Source organism: Peromyscus californicus, unplaced genomic scaffold, assembly GCF_007827085.1.
Source record: "Peromyscus californicus insignis strain IS unplaced genomic scaffold, ASM782708v3 Scaffold_3__1_contigs__length_106647218, whole genome shotgun sequence".
Taxonomy (NCBI): domain Eukaryota; kingdom Metazoa; phylum Chordata; class Mammalia; order Rodentia; family Cricetidae; genus Peromyscus; species Peromyscus californicus.
In genome coordinates this window covers 56,855,268-56,867,736 of record NW_026294551.1, presented here as the reverse complement: position 1 = coordinate 56,867,736, position 12,469 = coordinate 56,855,268, and the positions used below count along the sequence as shown (strand labels likewise).

At 43.2% G+C, this 12,469-nt stretch overlaps 1 protein-coding gene across 1 annotated transcript in view; it reads right to left on the bottom strand.

The window, feature by feature from the left end:
- The window catches only part of Dnah9 (dynein axonemal heavy chain 9), a 354,060-nt gene that overhangs the window by 201,130 nt on the left and 140,461 nt on the right, over positions 1 to 12,469 (bottom strand). The window contains 4 exon segments of the mRNA XM_052756894.1: positions 446 to 620; positions 5,165 to 5,312; positions 6,938 to 7,046; positions 8,642 to 8,769. Of these exon segments, the coding sequence (XP_052612854.1) occupies positions 446 to 620; positions 5,165 to 5,312; positions 6,938 to 7,046; positions 8,642 to 8,769 (560 nt within the window).

Genomic DNA, 12,469 nt, shown 5'->3' with positions numbered 1-12,469 from the left:
CATTCGACCTGGCCCTCTCTGTGTTTAAGGAATATAGAGACACCCTGGTGAACTCTGCCTTGCTACAGAGTAAGTAGCACTTGCTTCTGAAGAGCTCTAGAAGGCTGAAAAATACTCCTCTCACTCAGGTTTCTACAGTACAGCACCCTCCCACCCCTCTCTATCAAACACAGTCACCTGGCAGAGTATCATAACATACCCCAGTACTTGTCTAAGCCCCAACACTGCACAGCATTCCATGAAAGCAGAGATGTGCTCCCCAGCTCAGAAAGCAACAGCCCCAAACACTGTGAGGCCCTTGCCAGGGAGTCTGTGCCTTTAGTGGAGCAGTGTGTGGGGAAACCGCCCTGATGTAATGTTCAATAGCCTACCTTGGGAGTCTGGGGAGGTGCAGTTTTTACTGCTGTACACTTCAACATGGTGTTGATCTCAGCATGTCACTTACCTGATCTTGGACCATGGCACCGCCAAAAGCCCAGATGGCAGCAAACACAAAATAGAGTTCGTACAATTCCTTGGGGCAGTCTGGGGGGATGTCCTCCTTGGTCAGGAGGCACTCGAGGAGGTAGCACAGCATCTGGACCATGCTCTGCTCTGGGACTGGAATCATCTTCTTAAATCTGCAGGGCAGGGGAAGGGCAGGGGGGGGGGAGAGAGAGAGAGAGAGAGAGAGAGAGAGAGAGAGAGAGAGAGAGAGAGAGAGAGAGAGAGAGAGGGGAGGGAGAGAGATTCTAAGACTCCATGAGTATTCCATTCTGTAGTGCAACTGCAAAGCCATGGAAGTCCATTGGTTTCAGGGACTCATGGTTTGTCACGTTCTTTGGGAGCACAGAGGACTATGGTGCTATGTAGGTCTTCACTATCTGTAGCGACTCTTGGGTCAGTTTCCTTTAAAGAATGGGAGCTCAGAGCTTTTAGAGAGAAGGTTCCCTGTCTGACCTGTCCACTGATAACCTCTTTTCCTTTCTTCATCTCTGTTTATATTGAAATTTTCTTCGCAGTATTTGGGGAATGCAGGAGGCGGGACAAAATGAGCTGGTATTCAGGTTTTCACCCATCTGGCGATTTCTTCAAAGCTTAAAGAGAAGCTAAATGCTGGGGATATAGCTTAGTGGTAGAGCACTTGCCTGGTGTACACAAGGTCCTGGGTCAACCTCCAGCACCACATGTGCATGTACACACACACACACACACACACACACACACACACACACACACACACACGCACACATGCACACATGCTCATACAGTCGCATACTCCCTGACACTTTTATCCCTTCATCCGTATGGATGGTATACATCATATAACCATACATATAACCATACAACCACTCCTCATCACATCCTGCCATGGAATGTGATCTTCCTAGGCTATGGGAGGCAGAATCTCTGTCAGTTAGCGTTATCAGATAAGCAGCACTATCAATGGCCACCTTCAAAGTCATTTACCTCCCTGGGGCCTATATGCTGCTCAGCATCCACTTTTTCCAATGTTGTCTGTTTGCAGCTGCTTCTAATCTGTCTGCGGTCCTTACAACAACATGAGCGTGTGGTCTAACAGTAGACATTACTTCTGCGAAGTCTAATGAGCCATCCATCATTTGCTCAATACCCACTTGTGACAGCATAATAAAATGGAATTATCTCTAGCTTCATATTGGATGAGGCACCAAAATAAGTCATGCCAGCTGGCCTTCCACTTCAAAATGAGGGCTCAAACAACCCAGGTAGGACCATCTTACAACTCGGACCTCTACTTCTTAGTAATATTGAGGACCAAAGCGGGATTGCAATGAGAACCTTGGTGTACAGCAAACACCCCACCTTCCACAGGAAATTGAGGGTTTGTCTTGAAGAAAAAAACAGGAGACTGGCTTCAGTTGGATTGCTCTGAGCTGGGAAGAGCGGTGTCTGGGAAATTCAAAGGGCTTGTGGATCTGAGATCAGAGTGTAGAGAGGTTTCTAGCTGTGGTATCCTGAGCTCCAGTTTGTCAAAGGAAGGGAGAGAAAAGGGTTTTCTGGAATCCAGTGTGCATGTAGGGTTGTTTGCAGACTAAGGGATCACCTTGCAGGATTTGGTGTGACCAGTAGCACACTCACCAGTGGATGAAGGAATGGGACACATATTTTTAAACAAATGTAGATGGGAGATGCTAGCTATGAGGAGGGGCACAAGGAGCTCCCATATCTCCCAAAGGAAGGAGCTAAATTTGATAGTAGCCATGCATACACAGGTCCAGCCAAGTGACATTTCCCTTTCTCTTTGCACTGCCTTCTTTCATCTCTGAGGGACGAGAAGATAGTTCTGAGGATGGGAAAGAAGAGGTGAAGAACACTGCCCGTCCTCACTGTGGGACAGAGCTTCTGGGCCAGAAGTTTCCACTATAAATAAGGTTTGTTTCTTTAAATTCTCAGTGGACTGAGTGTATGTGTGTGTGTGTGTGTGTGTGTGTGTGTGTGTGTGTGTGTGTGTGTGTGAGAGAGAGAGAGAGAGAGAGAGAGAGAGAGAGAGAGAGAGACTAGAAGTGAACATATAGATATTTAATACCAAATAATGACCAGAAACTTTGTAAACATTGACTCAGCTCTTTTGTAAATGTTGCTTGTTCAAGACAGTCATCTTGCTATGTAACTCCATATTATACTCTCCCACCACATCTTCCACAGTTCCATGATTCCACACATGTGCCACCATGCATATCCCATACCTAGATCTTATCCAGGGGCAGGAGATGAGACAGCCCCCACAAAAGAGTTTTGAAGGTACAATAAAGTTGCTTTATAATTATGCTTTGTTAAGTGAATGATACTAAAACCCTTAATACATGAGATCCAAGATGGCCAGCAACTCACAGGCACATTCTGCTAGACTCTTCAGGGGATAAACTGGGAGCAGTTAGATAACAGTTCAGAGGAGATAGGCAGCATCTTCAAATACCTATAGCTTTAATAGCAAGTGAACCATGGGACTTTAAAAAGCAGGGGACAAAGCTCAGTGTTCTTCCCAGAGGGATCTTCTCCCTTTAGGGAGCTTTCCTTCCCCTAGTAAGAGAGAGTGCCAACAGCAGGCAGCAGTAGCCACAGTGTAAGGCAGAGAGCCTCGGGAAGTCTGTACTGTACTTTTAGAAACAGATGTTTTAGAGAGCTGGAAAATGCGATGGGGGTAGGAGGCAGACCAAAGTGTGCTGCAATGGCAGAAAGCAGAGACATGCTGGGAAAAGCCTCCCTTCTTAGACTATAGGGGAACATGAAAACCATCTTACAAAGACTCCTGCTGAGTTGGTGGGTAGGTGGTACAAGATCATCTGCAAACCATGCTCTTGAGAAGCTCAGAGCAAGTGCCATGGGACTATATACTGACACCTGGTGTGGTGGTATTATGTTCCCCCAAATACTGTGCACCCTAATAAACTTATCTGGGGTCAGAAACAGAACAGTCACAATGTTAAACATGAAGATAGGCAGTGGTAGCACATGCCTTTAATCCTAGCATTCCAGAGGCAGAAATCCATCTGTTCAAGGATACAGCCAAGCATGGTGACTCATGCCTTTAATTCCAGAAAGCGAGGCTTTAATCCCAGAGAGTGGTGGTAGAAAGCAGAAAGGTATATAAGGCATGAGGACCAGAAACTAGAAGCATTTGGCCTGGTTAAGCATTTGGCTGGTTAAACTTTCAGGCTTTGGAGCAGCACAGTTCAGCTGAGATTCATTCTGGATGAGGACTCAGAGGCTTCCAGTCTGAGGAAACAGGACCAGCTGAGGAATTGGCAAGGTGAGATAGCTGTGGCTTGTTCTACATCGGATCTACCAGCATTCACCCCAATAACTGGCCTCAGGTTTGATTTTATTAATAAGACTCTTTAAGATTCATGGTACAACCTGGTCTAGAATACTTCTAGACCCTTGGGAAGAAGCTTTGAGTCAGAGCCTCACACAGTAGTCAGTGAAGTGGAAACCTGGTTAGAGCCAGAGTTTGTAGGGGAACAAGTGAGGTGGCCAACACTAGAAGGACTGCCTAGGGGAAGGGCCAATGTTACAACCAGGTTCCTGAAGCTTACCCAGAGGTCTGGCCAGCACCTGTGGCCTGACCTTGCAAAGAACCACTTGGGGGTGTGTCAGGCATCTTGGAGCCTGGGGAGGAATACTGAAGGACTTGAGATTAGAACCCACAAAGTATGACATATTATATTCATGCTCTCTCCCCAGCCAGGTCTCCCTTTGTATCAATTTCCCCCTTTGCTTTATACCCAATGCCAACTTTGTATGAGGTCATGCCAGAAGGTGATGCCAGAAAAAGCTTTTGACAAAATCAAAAATGTTTTCATAATAAAAGCTCTGTATCTTGAGTGTCTCCTAACACCAATGGGTTAGTGCCTTGGTCTCCATTTTAGTGCAACTAGGAGGGAGTGGGACCTTTAAGAGGATGGGTGTAATGAGGTCTTTATTTTACAGGGGATGTGAATTTGCAAAGATATGGCAATCTGATTTTTTTCTTCTTTCTTTTGCTTCCCCTATGTGAGCTGAGTGGTTTGGCTCTGCCACACGCCCCTCCTATGAGTCTCTACAGACACCCTCAAAACAGGGTCATCTGATCATGGACTGCAGCTGCAGATCTAGAGCCAAGATGAATCTTTCTTCTTTAAGAATGAATTATCTAGGGCGTCTCTCTTTTGCAGGGATGGAAACCTAACACAGGTGGTCAGAATAAATGAGCTCACTGAATCTAGCGTTGGCAGGACTGGTCAACTGACAGATCACATTTGATCCCATGTTATTACACAGGCAGGAAGAGGAAGTAGGTCTCATGTGCTTGAACAGTATGTCTTTCACCCCTGGGCCAGTTGGAGGGACAGCTGCCTGCTCTGCAAACCTGACCTGCTGGCAGCTATAGCCTCCTGTCAGACAGCTGCCTCCTTCAGACATAACCGTGCGGCTCCTGGGAAAAGTACTTTAAACCTTCCTCCGGTCCTCCTCATCTCCGCTCCTGTCTGGGCTGACAACAGGCATCGTATGGCCATGCTAATGTGTGTTCCCCTCTGCCAACTGCTGTGTCTAGAGACCTCTCATTTTGAGAACAGGACAGAACATCAGCAGGGCTTCAATTATGAGCCAGCAGGCTCTTGATGGCTGCATTGATGTACTTTCTTCCTGTTCCTTGGCCTACCTGGTTCTGAGGGTGTCCAAGCAGGTAGGAAGGTATTTGTCAAACAAGATGGTCAGGTTGGCTCTCTCAGTCTGGACCTCCCTCTGGTCAATCCAGCTGCTCACTGGAGGGTTCCACCCCAGGTCTGCAGGGTTGATGTACAGGATCCCTGAGTGTACAGGGAATATTGTTAAGTGAGTATTAACCATGCATGCCAGTAGATTCTTCACCCCAGGAAGTCAGCTTCTCAGTTTAAAAGTGTGTAGAAGACTAGACACAGAACTGGGTCCTCACCTAGGTCAGAGAGGCACATCGATTTGGTCCTGAAGGCCAATGTCAAGAAATGGATGAAGAGAGAAAATAATGTTGGAAAGGAACCCAGGGTCAAGTCTAGATAGGAAGAAAGCAAGCTGGGATTGAACAGTAATGGCTGTCAGCATGTGGGAATGTACAGTGAATGAAATGGAGGTCCCCTAAGAATATGTCCGTGTCTTAATTGCTGGACACTCTCAATTTGGCATTATTTAACAAAAGCCTTTCTGGATATAACTGAGTTAAATACCTTGAGATGAGAGTGTCATGAATTATCTAGATGGGACATTTGCCAATGCCATATATATTTATATATGGAGAGGGAGGGAGAGAGGGAGAGAGAGACAGAGACAGAGAGACAGAGACACAGAGAGAGAGAGGAAAGAGAGAGAGAGAGAGAGAGAGAGAGAGAGAGAGAGAGAGAGAGAGAGAGAGAGAGAGAGGAGAGAGAGTTAATAAATCCACATGAAGAAGGTAGAGACTGGAGTGACAAGTTCATAGGCCAAGGGCTGCCTGAGCTCCGAGATACAATGGTAATGTTCCCAAGAGCCTTTGGAGGGAGCACAGCCTTGCTAGTCTTAATTTTGGACGTCTGACTTTTGGAAACATGGACAATACAATTTTGCTGTTTCAAAGGCTACCAAGTGTATGTAACTTGTTAGACCTGCCACAGCCAGCATAGAAAATGAACAGAGAGGGGAGACAGCCACCTCTCCAGCTCTGTGTCCACCAATCTCAGTATGACCATTTAGAGAAAACCTGCTCTTATGTCTGAGGTCACAAAATTTCTCTTTGTTATTTGTTTATTTTTATATTAGTTCATGAAAGCTTTGAGTAGTGAGTTAGTGAGATACCAACGATATATAAAGCATCATACATGTAATGTACACTCCTTGTTTGTTTGGGATATGTGAATCCATCTGTGAAATCATCACCATGGTGGAGATCACCAGTATGCCCATCACATCAAAGAGTTCTATGGTTCTCATACTCTGTTCTGTTTTTCAGTAAGTAAGATCCTAGAACCATGGCAGCATCCTGCCTTCAGTTTGATCATCTCATCAGAAAGGCACCTTTTGTTCAATAGTCTCTGCTAACAAATTGATCAGGTGGAGACAGAGGGAAGGTAAGATCATATTGCTATGACCACCAAGAGTTAATGAGAAGTGGTGATGCTTGCTTGTCTCCACTGACAAGGAGGCTAGACCTGGCCTGAATATCTCAGTGGAAGTTGTCCAGATCAGGAACTCTTCCCCTTTCCACACACACAGCTTTTCTGAAGGTACAAAGTCATGTGGCCTGGGCCTTATGGTGCCTTTTTGCCCTTGTGGGTATAGTTTAAGGACTGAGAACTTGGCCAGAGTTTTGAAGGATCAGGTTCATAGTTCTATCTCAAGCTTCCTTCAGCACATGCCAAAGCAAAAATGATTCTATAAGCACCTGCCTCAACAGAGCTACTTGACTTGAAGGGTTGGCCATTACCTGCTCTAGAGACAGTTGCTGGCGTGGCTGTGCGCAGGTGGCTGATCTCAAAAAGGAGCCTCATTGTGGGGTTAAGGGGAATCCTCTCGTTGCTTGCTAGGGTCAGTACCTGGAAAGCACAGGAGGGACAGTCACTTAGGATGGAGCTGTAATGCTGTCATGGCTTGAAGGTGAACTGCTCCCACAGGCTCATAGGAACACTTTGTCCTCATCTGGTAGTGCTGTTGGGAGGTTATAGAATCCTTGGGACTTGGGATCTGCCTGGCAGAGGTGGGTCATGGATGGCAGGGCTGTGAAGGTGACAGCAGGGTGCTGTTTCCAGTCCTAGGCTCTATATCCCATGAGCCAAGATGTGAAGACCCCTCCCCATGTGTGTGTTCTTGGTGTGTCTTCCCACCATGATGAGACTGGTGGAAGTCAGCCCTTTCTCCTGTAAGTTTCTTCTGTCAGGGATTTCTTCACAGTGAAAAGAAAAGGTAGATGATACAGATGCATTGATAGGATCTTGTCACCTGGGGATGTGGATATGCTATACTTTGAGAATGTTCCCCAAACAACATAAGAAGAATCTTTTAGATGTGCTGAGGTCCTGAGACCTGCACCCCCGTATATGGATTAATGCTGAACACAAAAGGGCTTGAGTCTGAGTTCTACCTTTTGCCCCCTAATCTTGAACTTCTAGCCTCTGGAACTGTGAGCCAAAAAAAATCTTTTCCAGTATCCAGTGTTTTGGCACTGTAGCACAAAATATGTGCTACACCACTCCTCCATATCCCTTAGGTCTTATTATGTAGCCCAGGCTGGCTGCCAACTCACTATGTAGCCCAAAGTGCCCTTGAATTCAAAATCCTCCTGCTTCCACCTCTTGAGTGCTGGGGTGACAAGTGTGTGCCACCACACCCACATATTTCCTACAACAATCCTTTCTCTTTATTCCTTTGCACCCCCACCCCCACTCTCAACTTAGCATCTCAGTGAGTCTGGAAAAAAGTTATTTAAACACTCAAATCGATGTTGATAATTTGAATGAACCAGACCACACTGGAACAAATAAAACTATAAAAAGAAAGGGACTTCTGGTGTTACATTTCTGCTCTTCCTTCTAAGTGGCCCCGCTGGGAAACTATGCATTTATTCTAATGATTCTGTGACTGCTGGAGCCATTTGAACATTTCCAATCTGGACATGGTTTCTAAACAAGTTTAGAAGCAGCTACCAGCGTAACAACCGTTTTGCTGCGATGCCGTTAGTTTTCACTGTAAGGAATAACATACACTCTTCGGGGATAGGCATTTATCATCCTGGAGGGCGGGTGACAGACTCAGAATGTTTCTGATATTTAGTTTCCTTATTTATTAAAGGGAAATGAATTATAAAAAAGATGTGAATGGATAACTAAGATTCTTCTCCGCTCTAAATATTAAATAAATCCACAGACAGGAGATTCTGAAAGACATGAAAACAATACCAAAAAGTAGGGTGGGCAATGGCAGGGCCTCTCAAGGAGATCAGAGTGAGGACAGGTAATTTCTAGGGTGTCTCACTCAAGACACTGGTGATGGCTGCTTACCCTGGGCTGGCCATCACCTGGAACCAGGATTTCCAGGTGTGCTGTCACACTGGAAATTTGGCTTCTCAGATGAACATTGTACAGGGTCCTCCCCCAGATGAACGTGGATTACATGGGGTCCTCCACCATGATACCTTGTTATCATCCATGACCGTGTTGAGAGACTCAATCCACATCGGGTCTATGTCTCCATCCAATAAGATCCACTTGGGCCCATCATGGGAGATGTTGGCAAGCTCCCTCATGATGGAAGAGAACAGTCCTGAAAGGAATCACAGACGGCTTCTTTTCAGCACTGGCCCTCTTTTTCTTTACACAGCCTCCCCGCATTGGCTACAACACTCATGGGGTGCAAACAGATGAGACCAGGCTGACCCAGCTTTGGATCTTGCTCTACCTGGAACCTGACACGTGTGTCTGAGGCACCTTCCTTCTGTGGACCAGACTAACAACAGAACATCAGGAAGAACAAAACATTAGCAGCAGTTCTTGGCAGTTCAGATTATTAAGTGACAAAGGACCCAGGCAATCATTTCAGCAAAGGACTGCATCACAAGAGAATTACACCAAGGTCTTTGAGGTGAGGTCTCCATATTTTGTGATTGCAGCCTTAGCAAACCTTGTTTATGATAGGTGTTGTGAGACAATCCCTTCCATTCTTACTGTCGTCACCTCAGAATCTATACATTAATTTGGGTAGGATTGATTTTTTTATATTAAACTCTCCTACTAAATAACAGGGTCTATCTTAAAAAAAATTTATTCAGATATTGTTTTATGCCAACAATAAAATTATATAGTTTTTTAAACGTATTTCATTGGCCAAAATAGTCCTGAATATTTCATAGGTTTTGCTGTTCATTTGAATGGGGTTTTCTCCTTTGTGTTTTCACTTTTTGCAGGCTATTGCTAGTAGAGAGAAAGGTTACTAAGTTATATATGTGTATATATATATATATATATATATATATATAATGCTTAATTATTTTAAATAAATTGTCTTATTAACTCCAGTGATTTTTTTCAAGAAAGTCTTCTGGATTTTTCTTACTGTAAGGTTGCAGAATTAAGAAGCCCCCCTCATTTTTTTTTCTCCAATTTATACCATATGTTTTGTTTTCCTCGCCTTACTGCATTCTCTGAGCCAACAGAGCAGGGCTGAATAATAATGTTGACAAGTGACTTCCCTGACTCATCCTGCTTCTCAAGGAGAGGTTTATGCATATCCCTCAGAGAAGGTTGACTTCCTTTGGACTTTTGGTGTGGTCTTCATCATAGGGGGGTTTCCCATCTGATCCCATTTCACCTAGAACTTTCTAGAAGTGGCTACTGACTTTTAGTCTGTATTTATCAATCAATTTATTTTCTCTTCCAGTTTGCCAACGCTTTTTGCTTTATAATGAATTGTTTTATAAGAACAATTGACTGGCCTGTATACTCCGAGAGGACATTATACCCGATAAAATTCAACTATTCTTTTGAGACGGCTAGAGTCTAGTTACTGTTATTTGATTTAGAATTTTTGCATCCATAGCAATAAGATAGTGGTTTTGTTTGATTCCACATAAAAGATGGTTATCAAAATTATTCTGGATCTACAAAATGATTCCTGAGTGGCTTTTTATGGTTTGAAATCATTTGTTTTTGTTCTTCTACCTCCTTTACATTTTCATTTTCACGTTTCCTCAGGTTCCTTGCTTGCTATGAAGTGAATATTTCTAGTTTACATTTTGTTAGGGGTCATCAGTTTCATCAATTTCAGATACTGTGTCATCTGCTCAAACAGTCTCTTTAAATCTTATTTCTACTGCTCCGTTATCATTTTCTTAAAAGTTATTTGAGCATGTTCATACATGTGCAGATGTGTGTGCAGGAGCATGTTCATATATGGGCAGATATGTGTGGAGGAGCATGTTCATATATGTACAGGTGTGTGTGGAGAACACAGGGTAACCTTGGATGCTTCTTTTAGATGCTATCTACTTTTCTTTGAGACCAAGTCTCTCCCCAGCCTGTAGCTCATTAAGTAAGCTAGGTTAGGTAACTAGCAGAGGCCCAGGGATCTCTTCTCCTCCCCAGCATTAGGATTACAAGCATGAGTCAGTTTCTGACATTTTTATGTGGATTCTAAGGATGTATCTCAAGGCCCCATGTTCACTTTGATGACTGAACTATTTCTTCAGACCTGTTCTTTCTCTTTGTGAAAACACACACACACACACACACACACACACACACACACACACACACACACACACACACACCTTCTTTTTACACATGCACACGCATAGTATATACTGTTTCCCCCACCAAGAATGCTCACAATGAACTTATTGATCTTTACATAGAACCAATATTAAGCGTCATCTTTTCTATGTTTGTTTCTGTTGGTTGGTTTGTTTCCTTCTGACTAATTTCAGACTTTATTAGTTTCACCTTCCTCAGGGATAGTTTAATTGCTCAATATGGATAACAACTTCCTCTATTTCCAGTTTACTTTTTTGATAGAGTTTAATGTCCTTCTAGGCTTTGGATCTGCAGATTCAAAAGATTCTACAGACTGTGTGAAACATCCTGTTCATTGGTTCTTCCATGGCTTTCACTTCGATTTTCCTTCTGATACAGAGAACATTCCTGATTTTCAAGTAGGAGATTGTTTGGGGTTATTTTCTTGCTAGTTAATTCTAATTCTGTCACTTTATCAGAGGATGTGGCCTATAAAATGAGACCTTAGGTTTCAATATACCTTTCTCTGAAGCCAACTGAATTTTAAACTTTTGAAACTAGACCATGAACCAAACAAGAAAGGAATATTTGCTATTTGTAGAATGCAAAGTTGAATAATTATGTATCATTTTGAATTCAATGATGTATCTGAGAATTCTGTGTGTACACTTCCTTTTCTCTCTATTGGAACCTTATGATTTTGAAAAAGTGTATAGAAGAATAGCCCACTACATCTTTAGCAAATTCTAAAAATTTCTAAAAGGCTATATTTCATTTGCTTTAAAATTGTGCTGTTTAGTGAATACAAATTCTTGATTACTATATTCTCTCTGCCAGTTTTCCCAAACATAATGTGTAAATTTAACATAGTTTTAATTAAGATGATAGCAAAGTTTAAAATGTTCAATTATAATATCAAGCTCAAATTTAATATGGGAAAATAAAGTACCTGAGAGTATCCCAGAAAGTTACAGCCAGGCAGTGGTGGTGCATGCCTTTAATCCCAGCACTCATGAGGCAGAGGCAGGAGAATCAAGGCCAGCCTGATCTACAGAGTAAGTTCTAGGACAGCCAGGGCTACACAGAGAAACCCTGTCTCTCAAAACAAAACAAAAAAAGTACTTAATAATTAGGGTCGATGTCCCTTGTTAGATTGTAAACTATGCTTCAAAACAGCTGTGACTGGCACAGAATGAAACTAGTTTAGGAACAGGGAATATGAGAGTGGAACAGACTGGAAACCCTGGAGTCAGAGCTTAGTGTACATGGGTTCAATACCCGGCAAGCTGGTGTTTAGGCTCAGATGGAAAGAATGGTTTATTTAATAAATGGTACTGGCATAATCAATTGCCCATCTGGAAGGAAATAAAGCTGACTTTTCAACACTACCTCATACTAAGCCACCAAATAAATTCCAGATGGGTTAAAAAATGTTAATGTAAAAGAATCCTTATTGAACAAATTTATGATCTTATAGCTGCAGCTGAAAAGTAGACAGAGTTATAAATGAACAGGAATCCCAGCTGCTGAGAGAGAGAGAGACACACATTATTTCCTTTGGAAAAAATGCATGATAAGATGCAGCATGAAGTTCTATAGACACATGATAGGAGACAGCATTAGCAACACAACACACATAGCATGTCATGAATAGAGCTGCCTTTGTGGCTTATGGATGCATATATGAACTCTTATACACTGATACAAAATAACAAAGGGAAACCAAACACAAGAGG